The sequence below is a fragment of the Mus caroli genome, chromosome 11 (assembly GCF_900094665.2).
Source record: "Mus caroli chromosome 11, CAROLI_EIJ_v1.1, whole genome shotgun sequence".
Classification (NCBI taxonomy): domain Eukaryota; kingdom Metazoa; phylum Chordata; class Mammalia; order Rodentia; family Muridae; genus Mus; species Mus caroli.
In genome coordinates, this window is record NC_034580.1 from 94,230,478 (window position 1) to 94,255,763 (window position 25,286).

General features: G+C 52.5%; 2 protein-coding genes across 5 annotated transcripts in view; one reads left to right on the plus strand and one right to left on the minus strand.

The window, feature by feature from the left end:
• The first annotated feature begins 1,607 nt into the window (after positions 1-1,607).
• Grb7 (growth factor receptor bound protein 7) lies at positions 1,608-10,193 on the plus strand. Of its 2 annotated transcripts, XM_021176518.2 has the most exons (16): positions 1,608-2,064; positions 3,919-3,969; positions 5,623-5,779; positions 5,885-6,035; positions 6,164-6,320; positions 6,439-6,560; positions 6,682-6,759; positions 6,960-7,109; positions 7,981-8,091; positions 8,295-8,393; positions 8,596-8,676; positions 8,775-8,891; positions 9,024-9,084; positions 9,203-9,290; positions 9,398-9,491; positions 9,680-10,193. In XM_021176518.2, the coding sequence occupies exons 3-16, from the start codon at positions 5,628-5,630 to the stop codon at positions 9,824-9,826; spliced, it is 1,608 nt and encodes a 535-aa protein (XP_021032177.1). In that variant the 5' UTR covers positions 1,608-2,064; positions 3,919-3,969; positions 5,623-5,627; the 3' UTR covers positions 9,827-10,193. The 2 variants fall into 2 exon arrangements, with proteins under 2 accessions (XP_021032177.1, XP_021032176.1); XM_021176517.2 differs by lacking the exon at positions 3,919-3,969 and having other exon boundaries at positions 1,609-2,064.
• Positions 10,194-20,823: 10,630 nt separating this feature from the next.
• Ikzf3 (IKAROS family zinc finger 3) overlaps positions 20,824-25,286 on the minus strand; it is an 82,483-nt gene continuing 78,020 nt past the window's right edge. For all 3 annotated transcript variants that reach the window (XM_021176806.2, XM_029483038.1, XM_029483037.1), the window contains one exon: positions 20,824-23,951. In XM_021176806.2, coding sequence (XP_021032465.1) covers positions 23,251-23,951 — 701 coding nt within the window. In that variant the 3' untranslated portion in view covers positions 20,824-23,250. The remainder of the gene's footprint in view (positions 23,952-25,286) is intronic.

The following is a 25,286-nucleotide window of genomic DNA, read 5'->3' on the forward strand; positions in this document are numbered from 1 at the left end:
GAGGGAGGGAGGGAGGGAGGAAGGGAGGGAAGGAGAGGGAGAGGGAGAGGGAGAGGGAGAGGGAGAGAGAGAGAGAGAGAGAGAGAGAGAATGAATATCACTCATTCAGCCAGGAGTCTGGCTTTCCTCCAGTTCAGCCTTCTACATAGTGATCTTTCAGAGTGCAGCCCTGCACTCCTGGCAGGGTCTGGCTTCTGCCCACTCCTCCTGCCAGTCTGGACAAGCAGGATGGATGGCTCTCAAACCTGGTTTGCAAAACAGTCACCTGAGGGCTTGTCAATATCTCACATTCCTGGGGCTCTGCCTTCTCAGCGCTTTGAGACTCTGGTAGCTGAGGAGGGGCCCACGGTCTGCTCTTTCCAGAGTAGCTTAAGAGGCTGTGTTCTCCCCTTTTAAGAGCTGCAGTGTTTTCCCTCCACCCCTCCTGTACCTGCAAGACCTGCCCAGACTACTGGATGTCCTCCGTTCCTGTCCACCCCCACTCTCTTCTGCATTCCCTCCCAGCAGCTGCTTCTCTACGTCCACATCCACGCTGGTGCTGGCAGCCCACACTGGCGGCCCACCATGGCAGGTTAACCCCTCTGGTTCCCAATCACTGCCAGGTCCTCCCTGGCTTTGTTTTCATGGTCTTCCCTGCCTCCAGTGAGTCATTCACCTGGCAAACTTGTCACCTGTCATTTCTTATTTGTGTGACTCTTAAAGGTCAGTCTCCCCGACTGGGTTGCAGCCAGCAAAGGGCGGGTCTGTTTTTGTTGTTTTGCTCTGTATACCCAGCGCCAAGCACAGGTCTGCTAGGTTAGATATGAGGAAATTGTCTCCTGCGATTTGTTCAAATTGCTTCCTGGCCCAAGCAACCTGCCTCTTCCTCACCTTTTTGCTTTGCTCTATTCATACTAGTCTGTCTGGTGTCTGTCTGTCTGTCATCACTCTTTCTGTTTTTGAGACAGGGCTTCTCTGTACAGTCCTCACTGTCCATGTAGACCATGCTGGCCTCGAACTCACAGAGTTCCATCTGCCACTGCCCCTAGAGAGCTGGGATTAAAAGGCGCGCACTTCCACGGTGGCTTTCCACACTAGTTTTTCAAGCGGAAAAGTTAAGGGAGGCTGAGCTTCCTCAGGGCAGACCCCTTATCACCCCAGTGGCTTGTTTGTTTTCTTAACTCTTAGCCATAGGAAGCTGGGAGGTGGCCCACTGCCTTTGATCCGGGGACTCTCAACCCCTTTTCCTGATCCTCCGATGTTTGCTGTGCGCTGAACCAGAAAGCTGGAGTAACTGCTGTAATAGAAGCCATCTGTATCAGGCCACAACGGGTCACCAGAACTGTGGCCCTTCCCACTAGGCCACCTTGCCACTCTTAAACTTGAAACTGGGAAGGTGAGACCCTGGACTTGCCTCGGAAGAGAGGGTGCACCTTGGGTATTTTAGCAGCACCAGGACAACAGCCTGGGCGACTGGACTGTGGCTGGAGGTCAAAGGGCAGAGCACCTCTTCTGGTTTCCTTTTTAAGCCCAGTGCCCTTTGCCCTAGGGGGTGAGATCCAAGCTGAAGACGGGCCCCCTAGCTTGACCAATGAACTGACCATCATTGGAATGGGACAAGTAGGAGTGGGAGGGACCATTCGTTTTTAACAAACAGCCTCCAAACTCCCCTTCCCATGTAGTCAGGATTCTAGATTTTTCTGTCCAGCCTGTTCTCTCCGGGGCACACCTGCTCTCTCTCTCCCTCTCTCCTAGCACCTGCTGCTCAGTAGGAAGGGCAAGAGCAATTCGAGGCGGTGCATTGTGAGGAGTCTCCACCCCTCCTCCTGCGCTTCCTTCTCCAGGGCGCCTCTCAGGCTCCGCCCTCACCTGCCCGAGATAATTTTAGTTTCCCTGGGCCTGGAATCTGGATACGCAGGGCTCGTTCTATATTCTCCCGCCTCAACATTCCAAAGGAGGGATAGCCTTTCTACCATCTGTAGAGAAGAGAGAAAGGATTCGAAATCAAATCCAAGTGTCTGGGATCTCTAGACAGAGTCAGACTTTGGGCTCGGTGTCCGGCTCCTTCTGTTGGAGGTGCTCCAGGTAAGCCGACCGAGATCGGTCTTAGATAATCTGCTCCTACCCCCAGCCTCACCGAGGGCCTCAGGTTGTGCCTGCATCGAGCGGATCTGGCCTACTGCCCAGTTAGATGGCCCGGAGGCTGCCACGCTCTCCCCCCCTGACCGCCCTCTCTCGGCGAGGTCAGGCCAGAGGCGGGGGGGTGGGGGTGGGGGAGAAGGGGGGTGGGTGATAGTAAAGGCCTGGAATCTTCCTCCCTAAACCGGTGGCCTCAGGCAGGTGAGATAAGGTCTGGTAAAGGCGGAAGCGGGAACTTCATCTTGGGGGATGGGATGGGATGGGATGGGATGGGATGGGATGCAAGTTAGGTTTGGGTCCCTAAGGAAAGATTCACACTCCTGATGCTCTCTGCGCTGCATTGTTTGTTTTGTTTGTTGCTTGGCATCACCAATCCTTCCCCTTCCTCACCTTGCTCCCTGAGACCCGAGGTAAGGTCTCTCCATCACCTGAAATCTTGACTTTCCGGCTAAAACTAGTTCTTACCCAAGACCAGTTAGTAGGGGGTGCTAGATCCGGAGGTTGCCCTTCAATACCTTATTGAGCTCAGTTTACTACAATCTGGGGTTCCCATTCGGAGGGGAGTAAGGGAGAGCGACTCCCGCAATGGTTGGAACTGCATCTCTCCACGTTGTGGTCCCATCTCCGATACGGAAGCTCAGCAGGCTGCGGATCCCCCCCTGGCTGCAAATGAGTGTGGACAAAGAAAGCTAGAGGGGTGGGTGTAGTGTGAAGGTCTGCAGTTCGGGGCCTGGAAGACAGTGTATGGCCGGGTATGTGGGCCTGCCTGAGGCTGAAGTTGGGGAAAGACTAGCTAGGTCTGGGTCTTCATGGTAGGATGGAGACAGAGTGCATCTGAGGGACAACTGATAGTATTTTCAACCTTTTCTCCCTCTTTTTCCCCTAAGAATGCAATGCCTTCTGGGTCATGAGTCTGTCTAGCTTGGACTCTGCTCTCCCCCAATAGCGCGTGCTCGCGTGTGTGTGTGTGTGTGTGTGTGTGTGTGTGTGTTTGTGTTCTCCCCGAAGGCAAACTAATGATTAACTCTACAGAGAACTCTAGCATTCTTCCCAAATTAAACATTAAAAGAGTTGCCCCGCCCCGCTTTATTTCATTGGATGTTCCCCCCCAACCCCGGCGGAGTGGGCGGAGCATCAACTTTGGGTCAACTCAGGGTTTCCCACCTCCCCAACTGCTCCCGGTACCCGGAAAGGTTAAGCCCCCCCTCTTCCCTCCCCAAGTCCTGATGGGTGTTAGTTTCCTGTGCTGGTCCAGAGCGGGATCTCAGGCTGCCCAGGCCAGCAGCTCAGTGTCTGCCCCACGAACCCTTAGCCTCATCTTGGGAAGAGGAGATGATGGCCTTGTTTGCAGTTGGCCCCAAACATTAGGCCTTGCCACTCGCCCCTGGGGCTTTCTAGGTGGGGCAAGATTCAGGAAGTAAACAAGGCAGCAGGGAGGGTAGGAGAGAGGGTGGGGCAGGAGCTGCTGGGGCTGGAGAGCCAGAGTTTGGAGTGGCGTGGCCTAGCTGAGAGGACAAATTGGTTGGGGGACCAGTTTCTCCAACGGAACCTTTGCTTAGGCCCTAGTTTGAATGTTTTCCATCTTTTGGGCAGGGGCTGCCAGGCCCCACAGCAGGCTTCCCTGCCTCATCTCAAATTTTAGTTACTCTACTGTCCCCTAGAGCTGTCCATCTTAAGGGTGTGGTGGAGGGATCTGGAAGCCTGCACCTGAGCTTCTAACATCAGACTGTAATCTGACTTCAATCTACTTCCTTCCGTTTCAAACACCTGTCTAACTGGGTGTTGTTTTCTCCATTTGAGGGAGGGGCACCCTTGTTGACGCTCCCACCTCTGCTTGAAAAAGGAGATTAGGTGAGTGGGAGTGGGTGCCCGGTGTTGATGTTCCTTGCTTTGTGTCTTGAGGATGCTAAGTGTCAGATGGGTCTTGCTTGCTCTTCTTGGCTCTCCTGGGGGTGCTTTGCTGCCTGGCTGCCTGTCTTCTTGGGTGTTTTAACTCCACTCCTGCCTGGTGATACCCCTCAGGTCAGGACACCCCAGAGTGTGTTTAGAGACCCTCTCCCACAGAGCAATCCCTGGGACTAGATATATAATCACCATCATATATCTTGGGGAGAGTTAACAGCAAAGAGAGTTGTAGGTTCCAGACCCAGGCCAGGCAGGGCTGGATGCTGCTTGTCTATCACCAGGAGGTGGGCTCCAATCCTGATAGGCTCCTGGATCCAGGCCGGGCGTTTCCTCTCTCCTTCCTGGGCTATGGGCAGGGAGATGGTTCAGGACTAGAGGTGGGTAGATGATTATTCCCACCTGAGCTGGACACTGGCCAAGGGTGGGGAGGGTGACCTCAGAGGAGCCTAGGCTGCCCCTCCTCACATCTTCATCTCTCCCCAGCCCCCACCCCTTACTCCCAGGCTACCTGTAGGTTGGGAAGTCAGGGATGGAAGGCAGAGGCAGGTTGTTTGTGTTCCTTCTCAGCCAGGAAGTCCTGTGGATGAGTCAAGGTTGAATGGAGAGCCTGGGGCATAGCTGTCCCGCCCCGCCTTGACTCACCTGTTCCCCAGATCCCTTCATGCCCTCATGGAAGGGTCAACCCTGGTAGAGGGAACCCTGGGTGTCCTGGGTAGCCTCACAGTCCCAGTGAGGATGTCTGGAGAATAGGCAAGCTGCTGGGATTGGCATTTTGTCTGAGCTCTGCCAGGCTCAGCACCAAGGGTTTGCTGGTTCCTGCAGAGAAGGGGCTGGAACTCCCCCATCCCAAGATCTCTTTGCCCGGTCTTTCCTGTCCTCACTTGTCTCTGTACCCGTGGGCGCTAAGGCATAGGTGACACTCTGGTGTGTATGCCAGGTGCTTTCAGACCAGGGAAAGGCTAAGACAGGTGCACAGTAATGGGGGCAGAGTTCCCAGCTCAGGGCTGAGTGTGGCAAGGCCAAGAGGATTTCTCATACCTAGGAGGTGACTTTAGCATTGAGGCTTCTGGAAAAAAGTCGGGCAGGATGAGGAGTCTAGAAAGGCACTCAGTCTAGAGGCTGCTGGGGTAAGAGCCTCCAGGCTAGGCCTTCCGCTCCCACCACAGCTTGAGCACACTGTCCTGCCCTCCTGATTCTTGCCCTTCTTCCTCACCCCCCTCTCTCGGTATCACTCATCACGCAGCCAGGTGCTACCACAACAGGCTTGGCAACCGCATCTGGCAATGAGGTACCGAACGACAAAGTGCCTGGAAAATCTGGGACAGAGCCCAGTAAAATAAGCAACCTTTGCCTTGGCCCAGTGGCTGTAGCTAAGGGGCGTGAGGCACGGGGCCAACCCCAACCTTCCCGAGCTGCTTTGGCTGGAGGCTGAACACTGGCTTTGGAGTCCCAAGCACTGGCCTGACAACCACTGGGTACATAAACGCATGCTTCCGTATAAAGGACGCACATCCTGTTCTCTGAGGACTCAGAGGCAGCCACAGTTTGAAGGGATCCGCGGCAGCCTGTGACGTCAGCAGCTCCGCACTTTCTTTATAGGTGCCATGGAACTGGATCTGAGCCTGACTCATCTCAGCAGCTCCCCAGAAGATGTGTGCCCAACTCCTGGGACCCCTCCTGAGACTCCTCCACCCCCTGATAACCCTCCGCCAGGGGATGTGAAGCGGTCGCAGCCTTTGCCCATCCCCAGCAGCAGGTAGGATGGGGCAATGGGAATGCATTGGTAGGGTGATCAGCGGACAGGGAGTCTAGCCAGCTCTGACTGACATACAGGGCTTCTACCCTTCACTCGTTGCCATAGGAAACTTCGAGAAGAGGAGTTTCAGGCAAGCTCTCTGCCCTCCATCCCCAACCCCTTCCCTGAGCTCTGCAGCCCACCTTCACAGAAACCCATTCTTGGTGGTTCCTCCGGTGCAAGGGGATTGCTTCCTCGAGACTCCAGCCGCCTCTGTGTGAGTTGTTTTGGAAAAGGGAAAGGTGGGGACAGGCCTCTTTAGTGCAGGTGGGGGCAGGGTATCCTGGTCCCCGAGGAATGACACCCCCACCTTCCCCTAAGTCACCCGGAGTTCTTGGGGTACAGGTGGTGAAGGTGTACAGTGAGGATGGGGCCTGCCGGTCTGTGGAGGTGGCAGCAGGCGCCACAGCTCGTCACGTGTGTGAGATGCTGGTGCAACGAGCTCACGCCCTGAGCGACGAGAGCTGGGGACTGGTGGAATCCCACCCCTACCTGGCACTGGGTGAGTTGAGGTACAAGGAGCTATGGGGGCATGTCTTCCATCTTGGGCCAGTAGGTGGCTCATCTCGGAGGCTTAGCTAATCTCTACCAACCCCTGTTTTTTTTACCCTCGATCCCAGAGCGGGGTCTGGAGGACCATGAGTTTGTGGTGGAAGTGCAGGAGGCCTGGCCTGTGGGTGGAGACAGCCGCTTCATCTTCCGTAAAAATTTCGCCAAGTATGAACTATTCAAGAGCCCCCCAGTGAGTGTACAAGGAGAACCTGGGGGCGCATGCCCGTGCAACCCCACCCCACCCCCGGGCCCCTCCCCTGGACCCCAGCCTGGATTCTTGAGCTCTGATTCCTCATTTCTTTCTTCCCTAGCACACCTTGTTTCCAGAAAAGATGGTCTCGAGCTGTCTGGATGCACAAACAGGCATATCCCATGAAGACCTCATCCAGGTGAGGTCTTTACCATATAGCCACAGTCCTCCTATGAGTGCATCCAGGGTTTCAGCTCCACTGCCACCAGGCCATGTGCAGTCTGTGTTTGTTGGTGTGACCTTGCCTGAGAATTTGTGACTGTCATTCCCAGTGCAGCACCTCCTCCCGAGGCCCGAGAGGAGGCTGGCTCTTCATACCCCGCACACATCTCTCCTCAGAACTTCCTGAACGCTGGCAGCTTCCCTGAGATCCAGGGCTTTCTGCAGCTGCGGGGATCAGGCCGGGGCTCAGGTCGAAAGCTTTGGAAACGTTTCTTCTGCTTTCTGCGTCGATCTGGCCTCTACTACTCTACCAAGGGTACCTCCAAGGTGAGGTGGTGAGGAGTCAGCTCCAGCCCGTCACGTACTTCTGCCTCAGTGGTTGGCCCAGGCCCTTCCACTCTCAGACCAGGGGACCCTCAGCTGTGCCTCCCTCCCCTTGGGCTGGCTGTCTCCAGACCCTGCATGCACCTTCCTACCCCAGCCCACTTGGCTCACCTACCCCAGGAGTGGCAGTAGAAAAGACAGGCAACTGGAATCAGCCTCTGCTTGTGTGTGTTTGTCTATATGTTCCCGTGGGGTGTGTCTCTGTGTGCCTGTGCCTGTGCGTGTGTATGTCTCTATGTGTGTCCGAACGTATGTGTGTGCACCTCTGTATGTATGTGTCTGTGTGTGTCCCTCTATGTATGTCTGTATCTCTATGTGCCTGTATCTATGTGTGTGTCTCTCTGTGTGTCTGTATGTCTGTGACTCTGTGCCTGTGCCTATGTGTGTGTGTATGTACCTGTGCCTCTGTGTGTGGATATGTTTGTGTTTGTGTGTATATGTCTGTGTGTGTGTGTGTGTGTGTGTGTGTATGCATGAATGTCTGCAGTCTGCCTCAGGTGGATCTCCTCGGGAACTGTCTATCTTGAGTTTTAACACAGGGTCCCTACTGGGACCTAGGACCTAGGATTAGGCGAGGCTGCCTGGCCAGAGAGCCCTGAGAACCCTCTTGTTCCTCACACTGGGACTAGAGGTACAGCATTACATCCAGCCCTGTAGGTGGGTGCTGGGGCTCTTTACCAGCTGAGCCACCTCCTCAGCCTCTATTGGCTGTGTGCCCTGCCTCTCCCTGATCCTAAAATCTCCCTGCCTAGTGGGACACCAATATGGAGATAGGCTCTACCTGTACCAAGTCCTGCTTTCTCATGTTGCCCAGGACCCCAGACACCTACAGTATGTGGCAGATGTGAATGAGTCCAATGCCTATGTGGTGACCCAGGGCTGCAAGCTGTATGGGATGCCCACTGACTTCGGCTTCTGTGTCAAGGTGAGGGCTGCACCTGACCCGGGCTGGGGGACGGTGACAGCTGCCTAAGGTCCAGTGTCCTACTTGTGGTTTTTGAGTGCCATGTTGAGGAACCCAGCCTCTTCTCCACCTACCTGAACTTTTGGATAGTCCTTGGGTCCTTCCCTGCCCGATGGCAGCTGAGCACAGAATCATATAGGGGACAGTCCACTTCCTCTCCCCAGCCCAACAAGCTTCGAAACGGCCACAAGGGGCTCCACATCTTCTGCAGTGAGGATGAGCAGAGTCGGACCTGCTGGCTGGCTGCCTTCCGGCTCTTCAAGGTGAGACGCCTGGAATGGCTGTGGGGCTGGTCTGGCCTGATGGAGACGACGACATAGCTCTGCCTTCAGATGCCTTCCCATGGAAGAGATCATCACCACCCAGCTCAGAACACCCACCGGGAAGGGAAGGCTCAGCCCTGCTGTCACCCCTCATCTCCTAGGCTCTCATAACCTCAAGCCCTCTTTTCCTCCCTGTCTCCAGTACGGGGTTCAGCTATATAAGAATTATCAGCAGGCCCAGTCTCGTCACCTGCGCCTATCCTGTTTGGGGTCTCCACCCTTGGTGAGTGTACTCTTCTGGGGTATGGGAAAGAGAAGTGGGTATGCAGGCTCAGGGCAGCGATTCTGACCCTTCCCCTCTTCATTCTGTCCTCTCTTCAGAGGAGCGTCTCAGACAATACCCTAGTGGCTATGGACTTCTCTGGCCACTCGGGGCGTGTCATTGATAACCCCCGGGAAGCTCTGAGTGCCGCCATGGAGGAGGCCCAGGCCTGGAGGGTAAGGGCCTTCACCCATCTGAGCCTCTGCTGCACTGGTTCCCAGTGGGCTTTCATGGAGTGGGAGGAGGAAGAGGGTGTGGGGAGGCAGTGGGTACCAAGGGTACCCTGACTTCCACGTCTCCCATCGCAGAAGAAGACAAACCACCATCTCAGCCTGCCCACCACATGCTCTGGCTCGAGCCTCAGTGCAGGTGGGTGATGGTCTAGAATCCCCAGGGTGGGCTACGTTGCTACTCGGGAGTGGTCTTGGCTGGGGTGGGGGAAGTTCCCTTCCCTGAATGATCAACATTTCTTTTCCTCTGACCCCAGCCATTCATCGCACCCAGCCCTGGTTTCATGGACGCATCTCTCGGGAGGAGAGCCAGCGGCTAATTGGACAGCAGGGCCTGGTGGATGGGTAAGGGGCTGGGCTGGGCTGGGCTGGGTAACAGACCTGGGGACCAACAAGACCCTGTAGCAGCTGCAACTAGGAATCCCTGATAATGCTGCTTTGTCTCCCCCAAGTGTGTTCCTGGTCCGGGAGAGCCAGAGGAACCCACAGGGCTTCGTCCTGTCCTTGTGCCATCTGCAGAAAGTCAAGCATTATCTCATTTTGCCAGTGAGTAACTAACTCCCTTACTCCTAAGGTGGGTTCTTGTAGCCTGGGAACCATGACTTGAAGCCCCACGATGCATCTCCTTTCTCCCTGTACAAGAAATGGGGAGGGGGGGCCAATTGCTGTCCCCACCCACGGGCTGCTCCTCTGCCCCGGACCGCTCCCTGACCTGCCTTCTGGCCACACAACAGAGCGAAGATGAAGGCTGCCTTTACTTCAGCATGGATGAAGGCCAGACCCGTTTCACAGACCTGCTGCAGCTGGTAGAATTCCACCAGCTGAACCGAGGCATCCTGCCCTGCCTGCTGCGCCACTGCTGTGCCCGTGTGGCCCTCTGACACCGCACAAGCTATCGCAGCCATGGGTTTGCCTACCACCCTTCTGTTCAGTGGACTCGGTGCAGGTGGGTGGGGTGGTAAACAGTGGAAGAGCTCCCCCCCACTTTTCTCCCAGTTTTTAAAAAACCTCTCTGAAGCAGTGAAACATCCTCTAACCCTATCCATCCCTGACTCCTGTCCCCAAGGGAGGCATTGTGGTCCTGTCCCCTTGGTAGAGCTCCTGAGGTACGGTTCCAGTGAGGGGCATTATGAGAGGAGTGAGGCAGCCCAGGAGGTCTCATGCCCCACCCATACTCTGTACAGACTGAGAGGCCAGTTGATCTGCTCTGTTTTATACCAGTAACAATAAAGATTATTTTTTGATACATCTGTGAGTCCTGTCTGGCAAGAACTTGTCAGAGAACCAGCAGAGGTGAAGGTCTTGGTCAACTAGAATATACCCTGAGGACAAAAATGGTGTCAGCTGCCGGAGAGCGTCCAAATCCTAGCAGGTATCCTGGCGCAGCCTGGAGTGTCAGTCAGTGCTGGTTAAATGGATGAATGGACACCGTACAACAAGGAATTGTGCTTTTCTTTCATTTTTAAAAAAAACTTTTAAAATTATGTCTGTGCGTATATGTGCGTGAGTGCACGCAAGTGCTCAAGGAGGCCAGAAGGGGGCGCTGGATTCCTCCGAGCTGTAGTTAAGAGTCAGCTGTGCTGATGTGGATGTTGGTAACCAAACTCAGGTCTTCCACAAGAGTAGCCCATGCCTTTAACCACTGAGCCATCTCTTCAGTCCTCCTCCCCCAAGGAACTGAGCTTTTCTGACAGAGCCTAGATCTGGGACCTGTGATGCATGCCTAGAATCTCAGCACTCGGGCAGCAGCTACAGGAAGAAGAGTTCAGGGCCAGCCTGGGCTGTATGAGACCCTGTCTCACCACCTCCCTTCTCTCCACAAACCAAAGCAAGACGAGTCAGCAGTTGGTGGACAATGAGTCCTGACTGACAGACGGGTGCCACAGGGGAGAGTGGTCTCACTTCCCTCACGCCCCTGTTTTCTACCAACCTCTTCGACCTCTCTGCAGTCCCCAGATCTGCTCTCTGTCCCTATAGTCTCTCTCACTCAGAAAGCCTGGAAGGGAAGGGACACTCAGCCTGTCTTCTCTCTCCAGCCCGTCCTTCAGCTTCCAGAGTGAGTTCTGTACTGTGCAAGTGTGCCCACTGCTCAGCCAGGCTGCGTTTTCCCAGAGTTTCGCTGAACGGAACCTTATAGGACCGTATGTCCAACGACACCTGCACCTCCTCCTCCAGTCGGAGAGCACAGTTTTTAGAATGTGAATCCTAAGTAGATTGTATTTTGAAAAAAAAAAAAAATCAAACAACTTTGATTCCATCAAACTCATTTCCCAGAAATACAAGAACACATGCGTTGACATGGGACAGTTACCAAAATCTGGACCAGGAAACGGGATAGCTCAATTTCTACTTCAGTGACAGAAATGACAAGAAATTTAGACATGACAACGAAATGACACAAACTCACTGTAAAAATATATTCATGAGTAACAGGGGGGAACATTCTGATTCTCACAGCATTGAGGGATAAGCTTCCGTTTTTAATGTATGGTAGTGGCATGTTAAGTTTTTTTAATTTTTAAATTTTTCTGATACAGGGTTTCTCTGTGTATCCCTGGCTGTCCTGGAACTTGCTCTGGAGACCAGACTGGCTTTGAACTCACAGAGATTTGCCTGCCTCTACCTCCCAAGTGCTGGGATAAAAAGCGTGTGCCACCACCACATTTCCCTCTTGAAAAGGTTTATGTGAGGGTAGACTTTGTAATCCCAGCACTAAAGGTTCCAGGCAAGCCTGAGCTACTTGGTGAGACTCTCTCAACAAACATACAAAGCACCCAGCAGAGGGATGGGGGAAGGGAGGTGCTCGGGTGGGGGTGGGGGGGTCAAGCAGAAGGGAAAGACGCACTGAAGTATTACAGGGAGATGACGTGATGTCTTCTTGATCTTTCCAAGAGAGCCTCACTGTATTCCTAGTTGGGCTGGAATTTGCTATGTAGATCAGTCTTGGAACTCACAGAGATTCCCCTGCCTTTCTGGCCCACACCCTTTACACCCCATCCTCTATCCCCAATCCTCAGTTCGGGGATTAAAAGCATGTGTCACCATGCCCAGTTTAGCTTCATTTTTTTTTTTTTTTTAAAGATCCAGATCTGTTGAAGCCCTTTTGAAATTTTTCACAACTTTAAAAAACCAGAACAGAGATCCTTTCTAAACCTTTAAGACCCACTAAGCACTAGGTAAACAAAACAGTTCCACTGCCAGCCACATTATTGTCCTTCTTTAAATCCTAGCTCTACCATGAGCTGGGAGGGCAGGACAGTAGGGCAGCCAGGATGCCTAACTGGTTCTGGGTGCCAGGTCTGGGCACATCCTGCTCTGGGCGGCTAACTTCCAGGTGGGACCCCTGACCTTCAGAGCAGTCCTTTCTGAAAAGACTTTCCTCTGTAGCCTGGCTCTCTGCAGTCAGGTTGTCTGGAGGCCACCTCGAGGGTCCAGCCACTTCAGGGAGTACCTGTGTCAAGGTCAGTAAGCATTGGGCCAGTTAGGATGAAGACAATCCACGCTCGGCTAATGCCCCGCTGGGAAGCTTGGAGCCTGACAAACAGAGGCAAAGAGACCCTTTAACACCCAGATACTGGAAGAGCTACAGATATAACTACTTTTCTGCAGGAATTGAAGCATGACCAGAGCCCTCCACAGGTGGCCAAGGCCCCTGGAACTAGTTTACTGGCTGCTGCTCAGGCTTGCAGCTGGGAATCCACATCACTCTTGGGTGCCCAGTGGTATTCCTGCTAAGGTCCCAGAAAAGGGGCCAAGATGAGTCATCCTTTAAGCCTGTCTGAGGAGTTAATCTGTCCCCCCCAGAAAACTCAGCATCTGAAGTCCCAGGCAGGGGAGCTCGCCCCTTCTATGTCAACTAGCAGGTCAGAATCTCTGAGACCGACAGGCCTTCCACTTTACACATAGGAAACTGTGCCTCAGAATGAGTGAGCCACCTGGGGTCACAGAGAAAGTTAGAAACGGCCAGTCCAGCCTGCAGACCGTAGATACCATCCTTTCCAGCCCTGGGGGAGGATGGGGGGGGGGCGCTAAGAGCTATGAGGGATGGCATCTACCAACTGGTGGGAGGAGAGACCCTACTTCTGCAAGTTGTCCTCTGACTTCTTCTGTTACACATGTATCATGGCCTGTGACCGTCCCTATAAATAAATAAATAAATAAATAAATAAATAAATAAATAAATAAATAAATAAGTAGTTTTGAGGGGTTTTAGAGTGGCTCAGCGGCAGGGTATCAGTGGTTGGAAATGGGCCTTGTGATTGGAGTTGAGGAAAAGCTGTGTGGGAGTGAGACGTGCTGTGGGCTCACCACGCACACGTGATTATGGAAGGCTTGTGCATCCTTTAACCTGCCAGTTTCTAAGGCCTGAGTCCCATCTTCCAGCACACGGTAGAACCCCTTCCTTTTGGGTACCTGTCTACTTTCCCCGTAGGATTCCAGCATATTTTAACCTTCGCCAACCCTGGTCTACCCTGCTCTCTCACAATCGTCAGTTTCTATACAGATTTCACAGTTTTGGGTTCCCTCCTCCCAAGCTGTGGAGCCGCCCAGTCCCACGCGTCTAAGGATGAACTTGGTATTCTTCCAGCAACCCCTCACCACTGGACGACGGGGTAGTGAAGGGACCTGGAGTGGGTTTAGTGAGTAAAGAGAGGCTCCAGACTGGTGAGACCCGGTTGGAGTTGGAGAGCGCATGCACGTCGGGAGTCCCACCCACACAGATGTGTGCAAGGTGATCCGGTGTCCATGGCTGCCCTCCTGCGGCCAACTCGGCCTGCACGACAACACAATTGCTGACAACCTGACGTTTCTTTTGAACATTGCAGAACGAGGACCCAGATACTCGCCGTCGGTCCCCGGACCCTTCCTAGGGTCTGCAGCGACATCACATCTCGAATCCTTCCCCGCGCAGCGCCGTGCTGGCAGGTGCGCGCAGCAGCCTCGGGTTGGCGCCCCGCGAGCACCCCCGGGATCCCGAGCGAGTCCAGCCACGCGGCTGCAGTGTCACCCAGCGGCCATTCCTGGAACTACAGGCGACGCCTCCCGAGGTTCCCCTGCCCCTCCCCCGTTTCAAAGCCGCGCTACGGGGTGCCGGGAGCTCCTACCTCGCTGCAGGGCCCGGAAGGGCGGGGCGCGGCGCGGCGCAGCGATGGCGCTGGGCTGTGACCCTGGCGGTTTCACTTCTGGATCCCGCTTTGCTGGGAGAGGAGCACTTGGGTGGGGAGGGCAAGGGCGGTACCTGCGGGCAGGCGGGGTCTGGCGCTCGGGACCCCTGGGGTGTCACGCGACCCACGCCTTCCTGCACTTACCTTCCGCCCGCCCCGCCCCCTCCTCCCCCAGGCTCCATTCCGCGGTCCCCAGATCTGTTGCGTGTCCGCAGCGGCCACCGCCCCGTCGAGGCTGCAGACCCCCGAGAGGCGCTGGGCGGCGTGGGCGGCAGAAGGGGAGAACTGTGAAGCCGCAGGCTCCGGGTTAATCTGCTGGCTGCTGGGACGCCTGGCTGTTTCTCAGAAATATAGCTGCCCCTTCCATCACCCCCTTGGCTCCCACCTTGCACCTCACCCTTTCACCTCTCCGGAGCCCTTACTGGGTTGTCTCTCCTAGGTTCCCTGACTCTGGGAATCGGTATCCACCCTGAGAAAGGGGTGTAGGGCACCCCAAACCCAACATCCAGAGCTTCCCACAGATGAAGAGTCAGGAGGAGCCTGGTACCTCTCTGTCCTTACAGACAATTGAGAAAGTGACCTCTTGGGAGAATGTTAGGCTACACTCTTCACCAACTGTGGCCACCCTCTAGAAACCCCGAGGTGTAGAGAAAGGAACGGGAACAGGATTCTCTCTCCCCGGGTTTGTTTTTGTTGTTAGAGGACAGGTCTCTAGAGTCTACTAGAGCAATGGGGTTGACGTTGAGCTTAGAGTCCCAGCCCAAAGAAATCGGAAAGATTCACGACTCCAGGGAAAATTAAAGTCCAGAAAGTGAAACACTCGAGGTCACACAGCGAGTCGTGAGGCTAAGACTGAGACCGGAATATGAGTACCAGCACCCAAGCTGTCCAGAGCTTTGCTGAGGTCCTCTCTCCCCAAAACACACACAGGAAAGGCTGAGAATGTCATTCCAGTGGGGGTGGGATGGGGCTTGAGCTGGTGGTGGGACCAAGTTGGGGGAGGAGGTAGCACCTGCCCCCCCTGGTTCCCATCCAGGGCTGTGGTTTATTTGACTAGGCTGCTCTTCTGGGCCAGGGGGCAGAGGGGTGGTGGTGGGGTTGATGGGAAAAAGATTCTGGGGCTTCCTGCCCCCTCACTACTGGGTAGGGGGCGGCGGCGGTGGCAGGTTACATCACTCACAGGAGGCACTCTAACCTCCGTTCTTTCCATCGGAGACCTTTTTCCTTGTGCTTGTTACATATGGGGGGAAAGCTCTGCTATTTGGGGGCAGGGAGGCAGCTGCAGACTTCACAGGTCAAGACAAGAGTTAAAAACAAAACCGCAACAAACTCAACACCCGTGTCCTTCAGGGACTTTCCATGACACCTTCCTTCCCCCTCTCCCCCAAGCCAAGGAGCACCTCCCTAGAGGGCCTCCCCAGCCCAGGTGCAGTGGCTTTTGGCTTTTATGCAAACAACCGTCTGCTCGGGGATGCTCCAGGGGCAGAACTTAGGGCCTGGGTGAACCATCCCACTTTACCCCTTACCTCCGGCCAATCCTGGCAGTCTGGACTCTAATGCCCTGGGGGTTTAAGGATGGGTTGGAGGGAGAGGAACTTGGTCCTTGGCCTCCCTGCCCTCAGGTGGAGGTTTGGGTCCTTCAAACTTGCAGGTGGCCTGGGGTGTGCAGTGGTGTTGGGGGTGGGGAAGTCTGCAGGTGTTGGGTGGCCTCTCTTTGCTGGGCTCATCACCCCTTTAAGGCAACACTGGTCCCTGGAGCTTAGGCTGGAAAGAATACCCCCTCCCCCATCTCCTCAAAAAGAGTTCAAGGCCTCCTTGTCTTCCCTTTCTCTCCCCCAGCTGATTCTGCTTGGGAGGGAGTGGGCTTGGGGAAGTCCACATATATGTCTGGCTTTTGACTAAGGGAAAGCTACTTTTAAATGATTTACTCTAACATACAAGGCTAGGCTGCTCTCCATCCTCGTCTTCTGCGCTGAAGGAGTTGCTGCTCTAAGTCCTCAAACATGTCAGCGGTAGAGCTGTTGACCCCACCACCAATCTGCTTAGAATTGAACTTACTAAATCCAAATTGCAGAAGCCCCGAGGCAGACATGTGTGTCCAACCTTTTGACATCATGATATGATGGTATCATCTGCAAAGTCCCCATCCGAGAACTGCATGAGCAAATGAATCGCAAGCCTTCACAAGTTGATGGCTTGTGTGTTGGACAGCATTCAGGGTTATCCTTGGCCATACGTGATCCAGGAGGGGCCTACGTTCTCCATGCCTTTGGGTGAGTCTACATGAACTGGGCAGGAGGCTAGAGCAGTCTTACCCCTCCAACTGTCTTGGAGTAAACACTGGATAATAAAGGCAGGGATGTATCGTTCTCTTTTGGGAGTCTCCCATGGCACACTTCAGCTGAATTTTGGGTCCCCGAGTATCTACAGACTGTATGTAACTTGGCTGAGTTTAATGAGTGCAACCTTGAGTTTCTCACTGCTTCAGAGAGCCTCAGTTGAGAACTTCCTTGACTTCCCTGCCTATCTCAAAGGCTCTCTGTTGGAGGGGAGGGTGGTGAAGCAATGTGGATCAGGGAGACTGTTCTGGGGATGTTGTTCCTGGTATGTCCCTGTCCACTGGAATCTCTAGTGAGTTTCAAAGAGTTGTGTAGATCCAGAACTCTGCTATGGCCTCAGAGACCAGTTGTTCCACCATAGCAAGCTCAGCAGTGTGGCTGGGGTGAGACTTCTGTTGTAATTCCATTGATTTTGAGACTTAGACTTTAAGAAAAAGCTAAGACAAAATGATGGAAATATTCCTCTGAGCAGAATGTCCTGTCGTCATTCTGACAGGAGCCATGACAAATGACAGACATACACCAGGACTAATTTTAAACACATCAGGATTTTATTTATTTATCACTGTTAAAAAAAAATTAAACACAGTAAAGAAATCTTGACAATACTAGCAAGCTGCTTTATACAGGAGATGCAGGTCCTTAACGTTCTGGCAAGGTTAGCAAGGGCTTCACTCAAAGTGGACTTTGGAGAGACGCTATGGGGTGGGGAGTACAGGGCTGAATCCTGATGGAGGGATTCAGGTAAATCTCTAGAGGGAGGAGGGAAGAGAGACACCAGTGCAAGGGATGTTTCTGAGAAACACAGGCAGGGAGGCTGATAGCGCAGCAGGCCTTGTGGTAACTTCTAGGTGAGGGTCCCCTGAGCTCCAAGCCTCCTTTTGTTCTTCTCTCAACTCTGCAGGTGAGGGTCATTCACAGACCACACATGTGGTGACTCTGACAACCAGAAATTAAAAATAAGCTATGGTTTTTTCCAGTAGCCAAAATGATCCTTCCTCCCCCCCCCGGGAGGGGGGGCTCACCGAGCATATAAAAACCACAGTCTGGGTGAAGGTATTGTCTGCTTTTCAAATGACCTGCTAATTCTTCACAACCCACAGTAATTTGGTTTCCGTGAATCCACAGAGGCAGGCCAAGCAGGAAGGGCCTTGCCAGTGAGCCTGGAAAGGTCTCATATCGATGAGTCACTGGCTGCCACACCGGTCAATTTTAAAGGCTGTTCCACTTCCCTAACATGTTAAAAATGTGTGTCTCTTTTTGGGAGGTAAAGAAATAGGGCTGTGCTTGAGAAAGGTAGGGAACCCAGTGGGGCTACTACTCTCTGGGCTCTCAGGAATGGGCTCCCTCCCTGACAGAGGGCAGGGACCCTCTGGGAAGACTATGAGGGCTAATGGCTGTGGTCTCACAGACATGGAGGGAGCAAAGCTATTCTACTGTCCTGGTGAAAGGCCATGAAAGCCTCTATGTGGCTCACTTACAGTGGCTCCAGATTCTTAAGCTCTATGCCACACAACACTTAAGAAACTGCTAGTTAGGCATCGGTGGCCTCCGTGGCTAGTTAGGCCTCCGTTTGCCATGGCACTGGCCCTAGTGTGATCCTGAACGTTTTCATGGCCTTCGAACCAGATGCAGGAGCTACAGTAGAAACCTTACGCTTGCGCAGTGTTAACCTCCCTTCCCCCAAAGCAACTTTACAGACAAGACTGCAGCCAACGCCACAAAACTCTGGACGGTGGATATTATTGTGACCTTCATTTTAAAATCAAAGCGGGAATGTTCCAGTCTTGGATAACAACCGAATGGTATCAGTGGATCAGATGGTCTGCCTGCCGTTGGAGGGTTTAGGGGAACGGTGCATCCGACTTCTTCGTAAAAACACCTATTGAGCATGTTGATGGCTTGGTGGGTGATGGAGGTCACAGCTTTGGTAAGGCAAGAGACTGGAGACTTCCATTACGCTCTGAGCTCACTCTGGGTCAAAGCCCACACCTGCCCTCTAGGCTCTTCCAAGTCCCTTGTCCTTAGAAACTGTAGTCCCCAACTCTATCCTTATTTCCCATTCCCACAGCTGCTCTGTCCTGTCTTCTTAGAGAACAACCCCAGGGTGACCCAGATTCGGCTTTTGGTTTCAGATAAAGAGTGTAGATCCCCAATCGTGACCCCCGGAACCTCTGTCTGTTGAAGTATCTTAAACAACCCTTTGCATGAGATAGCATTGCTGTCCTCTGAAATGTGACAATATATATTCTCTTCCACCGAAGCTCTTGGTGCTGATTTTTAGGTAAAAATTTTCACCACTTTTTCTTCTTCCTTCCTGACTGCAGAAGTCTAAATTCAAGGCTTCTGCATCCTCAAAGATGCCCAAGCTCGTTCCCAAGTCTGTCCTGTCACAGAGATTTCCAAGCCTTACTAGAGACCAGCATGCCTTTCAGTGGCGTGCACCTTACAGGGAGGACAATGGACCTTACAGGGAGGACCATAGAACAATTTTGTCCCCATAGTCTTCCTGCCTGCTCTGAGGTATGTTTCAAAAATACGATTTGTCTGTTGCTATCTATCTATCTATCTATCTATCTATCTATCTATCTATCTATNATCTATCTATCTATCTATCTATCTATCTATCTATCTATCATCTATCTATCTATCTATCTATCTATCTATCTATCTATCTATCTATCTATCTATCTATCTTCAGCTCTCATCTGTCTATCTCTTTCTCTTCCAGCCAGGCTTGGAAACCAGGGCCTCTCTCATGCTAGTGCTAGGCAGACATTCTTGTGCTGAGCTGTACCCTAGCCTGGACGTAAGACTTTCCCTCTCAAAGTGTTACAATCTTCACATTCAGTAGGGGGACAAAGAAGCTGAGGGGGATGGTAATATAGACCTTCTCGGAAAACTTTTATGTCAATGTGACATTTGCTAGTTATATATTTCAATTAACATTTTATGTTTTAAAATATTTCTCTTTGCAGAAGACACCTGGGGCCATTTTCTTCAGTAGTGGTGGTAGTGGTCGTGGTCATGGTCGTGGTGGTGGTGGTGGTGGTGTGTGTGTGTGTGCTATGTGTGTATGTGTGTGTGTGTGGTGGTGTGTGTTTGTGTGGTGTTTATCTGGTATAGTGTGTATGTGTGCTATGTGTGTGTGATGGTGGTGGTGGTGTGTGTGTCTCTGTGTTTGTGTGGTGTGTATCTATCTGGTGTAGTGTGTGTGTGGTGTGGTGTGTGTGTGTAGTATGTATATGTGTGTGTGTGGTGTGTGTGTGTGTGTAGTATGTATCTGTGTGTGTTATATGTGTGTGGTGTGATGTGTGCATTTATGCGTGTCTGTGTGTGTGTGTGGTATGGTATGTGTGTGTAGTGTGTGTGTGTGTGTGTATGTGTGTGTGGTGTATTTATATGTATGTGTGTCTGTGTGGTGTGGTGTGTGTGTGTAGTATGTATATATGTGTGTGAATATAGTGTGTATATGTGTATGTGTGTGAATATGGGTGGATTAAACTGCGTGGTAAGCACATACAAGGTGGAAAAATCTGTGGTGGGTGGATTCAGAAATGAAGTCAGGAAGGGCCGAGAATGGGCAGCAGAGAGAAGACTAGCTGGCTTGTCGCAAGGGGAATGACTTGGGGCTTATGAAGATCAGTGGCCTTTCCCCTCTTCTGTGGTAATAGTGTGCAGCCATGGGAAGGCCACTTCTACTCAGCTTTGTGCCGCACTTCAGCTCATGGTGAGGAACACTTGGAGAGCCATTTCTACTCTTTGCCCACCCTCACACCCCAACTCTGTCACCTTGGCTGCAATGGAACTTCTTGTGGGTTTGGTTGGTCCCCAAATCGCAGTCCCCCCACCCTGCGGTGTGTGGTGGAAGTCTGCTTATAAGAGGGCTGGTGAGAAAGGAAGGCAAGCTCCACAGGGTTCATGGCAGAGGCGTCTGTATGAGGAAGCTGAAGCTACCCCAGAACTTCACAGCCCCACGGAGGATGCAAATCTTCCCTTTCTCATCTCAGCCCCCACCTCCATCAGGGGGGCCCTTAAGTAGTGCACGGATCTCATGCACAGGCGGTGCTAACCACGACACCCCACTGGCCTCAACTGCCAGACTCAAGGTCTTCAAGCTCTGCAGGCCCTTGGAGTTGAGGGTTCCTTCCTACCCAGGCTACAGAGGCTTTTGTGTAGGTCAAGGCTCTGTGGGCACATCACTCAGAGAAGGAGCCTCAGGAGTGGGGTGCAAACCATCAGGTCCACAGTCACAGGACAGAGTCTGATCTGGAGAGGTGTCTGGGCTGGTAGAATGGTAGTCCGCCATCTTAAGATGACAAAGTGTGTGTGTGTGTGTGTGTGTGTGTGTGCAGGCACGCACATGCATGTACACATGCCCATGTGTGTCTGCTCCCCTGCAGCTGATTTCAACAGCGCTCTGGTGGAAACAGCCCCCATTTCTGCATCTCTTCTTTCTAGTCCCTGCTTCCCAACGCCCTCTCTTTGTATCTCACCCTCTCCCCGCCAAGACAACAGGATGTGAGATATCTCGAGCCTAGGCTAGGCAGGTCCTCTTTCACAGTGGGCATGAACAATGTGGTGCAGCTCACATCCGATTCTGCTGAGATGTAGAGATGTGCTGAAGACACCCAGCCCTTAAGCTGACACGGGATTGTTGCCACGGAATTGTTGCCACGGAATCTCATAACCCACCCCCTTTCCCTGAGACAGACACCACACTACAAGGCAGGCTAAGCTGTTTGTGTGTTTGAGGAGGGATGTTTTAATTACCGGCATCGTATGCATGAATTGAGTAAGAGCCGAATCCATAAGCCCCCTTAGAAGGAAAATGCTAACGTACCAGGAATTTGGGATTCCTGGCTCTGGCAGAAATGTTCATAAAAGCTAAGCTCTTAATTTGTAAATAGGCTTCATGAAGTGATCCCTGTAAGCAGAACTTATTTTTTCCCTAAGACAAGTTCTTTTAAAAGGAAAGGAAGGAAAGGGCTCTGACAAGAAACTGTAGATGCCAGCTCGTGTGTACACGACTGCATGATCAAAACCCTTCCTGTCCTTGGTCCCCCCTCACCGCCTCCTTCACGGTCATGACTCAGTAGCTGAAGGAAAAACTTAACACAACTATATTTTCACATCAAAGACATATGAAACACATTCTCACACGCAGACTTGTCTGCTTAATGCCCACACATCAAGAAGTTTAAAAAAACAAAAACAAAAAACCTGTGGCTGTTGAACAATCATGTATCAGAGCCAGAAGTGACCATCGAGAGGGTCTGGATGCTACTCTTATTTTATGGTTGAGGACATTCAGCTTTTAGAGTTAACCAATTGGTTGCAAATATGAGCTTGGCAAACATGGTTGGTGGCTTCAATTCCAGTGCTCATTTATGGAGCATTTTCCCAAGAATCTTGATGTCTTGGTGCCTGTGTGACAAAGGCGACTACCTGGTCTATCTACAGAACAAGATCAGCCTTCCCAGACTCTCAGTGAGATGTGACAGCTCCTTTTTTAGGACAGCAGAAGCCCAACACCACGGTGCTGATGACCCTCTCAACCCAGCACTCTCTAGGCTGAGGCAAGAGGCTCAGAGTGCTGGCCAGCTTCAGCCAGCAATGAGCTTGAGGCTTGCTGGGGCACCAGGAGACCCTGTTTTAAAAATAGAGTAATAAAATAAAAGCCATGCATTTCTAACCCAGGAGAGTGTGATGTCACACCGTCCTGAGAGAACATCTGTGGTTCTGTCCCTGATCTCATGCCTGGGGGGTGGGGGGGGGNGGGGGGGAACTAAGCAGCACATCTTGGCTCCTTTGCCTAAAATCACTTTTCAAATGTTCTTTGGGTTTTCAGCCAGTACTCCACCAAGGTGACAAGGGTTGCCAACCAGCCAACCCTACACGCTCTACTCAGTCAGCCTCTCTTCCCTCCATTTTCTTTCTTCCCCCTTTGTCCCCTGGTATGGCGGTTATACCTGGCAGGCACTGTACCCCTAAACTATGTCCCCACCACTTGCTCTATCAATCCCAATCAAAGGAGACAAATACCACCCCTCGGTACATGACTCTGCGGTTTCAATGATACCCAATATTTAAACGCATCAATTCTTCTGGTGTAGAATTTTCCTCCAGACTGAAGCAGGAGGATCAGGGTCTGGCTCAGGCCAAATCATCTGAGGTTCACCCTTGTGACCGTAGGTAAAGGAGAAGTGTCCTCTCTCAGGTGGCTTCAGTGTTGTTTGATAGGAAGTGGATTGATGCTCCAAGAATAGGGTCTTCCATTACTGCCAGCAGGTCCTTACTGTACGGCCACCTCTTCCTTGCTGTTAGAATGTGAAGGGAAGGGGACTACACGCTAAGGCTTCTGCCTTGTGTTGGTGCCCAAGAGCAAGGGCAGCTGGGCGGCTCTTCCGCTGTGTGGATCTGGGCATAGGATCAAAGGGCTTTTCCACATATGGCTGCTGTATTCCAGTGAATGACTCCTGCAGCCCACGGAGGACTGTTCCAATTGGCCGGGAGCTCCAGTGGATGGCTGTCTATTGCTACAAAAGAGAATGAACCAGATACTTCTTTGGCTTTTAAATCCCATCAAACTCAACTGATGGGGAAGGGAGGTTTCACAAAGTAACATGATAGCTCTGCAAACAGTTTCTGAATGAAGACAGTTATTTCCCTGACTGCTCATGTGGACATGATTGAGAGCTAACATAACTGGGCGGGACTGTGGGTTTGAGTTCAGTCTACTGGATAAGGCTACCATCAGCTTTGAAAAACAACGTTGACCCTCGCGTTGAGGACAGATGCTCACTTCAACATGGCTCTGTGCTCTCCTCTGGCGATGTGAGAGGAGAACTCGTAGCGATCGTGGCTTCGATAGCCACACATGTTACACTCGAAAGGATCACGGAAACCATGGCACCCCATGTGGATGGTGAACATCACATAATCTAGGAAGAGGACGTGGCAGTGGTCACATCGAAACACATCCATCACCTCCCCTTCTTTGTTGATCACTTTGATGGAGTCCCTCAGGCACATGGGAGGGGGCTTGAGGAGTTCAAAAGAGCGAGGGACCTCCTTCAGAAGAGGCATCCCGTTGCGGGCCTGGGGGAGGACCACGTGGCTTTGCTGGTAGAGATGTTGGCGATCCTCGTGGTTGCTGTCGGTGTCTGTGGAGTCCTGGGCACTGTTATTGGGGGACAGACCTCGCTCAGAAGGCAAGATCTTCTCTGGCAGGAGGATCCTTTTCTTTTCCATCTCCTGCGGGGCCCCATTGGGCATATCGGCCCGAGTAAGTGCTATGGGGTACACACTGCTGATGACTGGGACCATCTCAGAGGTGGGAGCAGGCGGAGTCTGGACTAAGGGGCGAAGGGCTTCAGCCCCGAGATAGCTGATGGCGTTATTGATGGCTTGGTCCATCATCCGGGTCTGCATCATCTCGTTCTCCTTCTCGTACATGTAGCCGGGATTGTAGTTGGCATCGAAGCAGTGACGCTTCTCACCTGGAACAGGCAGGAGGGGAGGTTACAGAAGAAACAGCAGGAGGCAGAGTGGGGAAAGTTGTTTCCCAGAGTCCTCCAGAAGAGGGGAAGGGTAAGCTGCGATTGCTGCACCCTGGGACCCAGCCACAGGGTGGGAGGCACGCAGCCACGGGGGCGGGGGAGGCACCCAGCCACGCAGAGTCTCAGGGGATACATCAGTCACATGTTTAGGGGTGCTGTACATGGTTGACTTGTCAATTTAAGCCAGTGGATAAAGGAGAAGAGCAGAGATGCCATTAGGTGAGGCCATGTCATGAGGTGCGCCCACTGGAGGAAGGGGTGGGCACAGGATGCAAAGACAGTGGGACCGGTTCGGGGTGGTGGGTGGGCTGTCAGGGGCTTGGGGCCTCTGCTCTGCCACTGTGCACTCCCTTAACTGGCGCCATCCTAACTGCTATTCCACTGTAATGAGTACTGCAAAGAATAGAGCCGTCAGTTATCAGCCTCAGTAGCTTGAGGCTTGTAGCTTGTCCCGACTGTCTCCTAATCCTAATTTACTTTTTACTAATTTACTTATGGCGTCATAAGAAAACACGGGATCAGAGGAGTCAGGTTCTGCTCTTGAGTGGACTCTACCCTTGCAGGGCAGACACAAGACTTTCAAGGGTAAAAGCTGGAGACAAGCTACAGCGTGGACATCACAGAAGGCTGCTCATCTATGGATGCTATCTGTGGTTTTATTCTAAATGTCCCATTTGATGTTTGAACCAGGGGAAGACCTTGTCTTCTGTTAAACGTGTGTGTGTTGTAAGGTGTTATATACAGGCAAAGTGAAGCCGTTTGGTATGAACTGTATATTTCAACATTAAGGGGATGACAAGACCTCAGAAGTACTCGGGGAAAGAAATGAATTCTTGGAAAAATCCAACTCTTGAGAAGGGTTACTTGATGAACTGGTAGGACTAGGATTGCTCTGTATGAGGGAGGAGAGGAGATGAGGGCTGAAAGATGCGGGCAGGCAGAGCGAGTCACAGAAGGCGTTTCTCACACTTCACAGAGCCCCACACTGTAATAGCCACACACTGGGGTAACAAGTGGTAGTTGAGACGGGCTTCAGCCACGTGGGTTAGTTTGGGCTGGTTTGATTCTGGTTCCATCGGCTACTAGTTGTGTGACCCTGTGTGAAAGGAACACAGTAACTCCTCACAGGGTCGTTGGAAGGTACTCAGGACAGGACTGGGCACATATACAGCACCTGGCACATGCTGGCATGTCCTTTTTTCTTTTCCCCTTCCTTCCTTCCTTCCTTCCTTCCTTCCTTCCTTCCTTCCTTCCTTCCTTCCTTCCTTCCTTCCT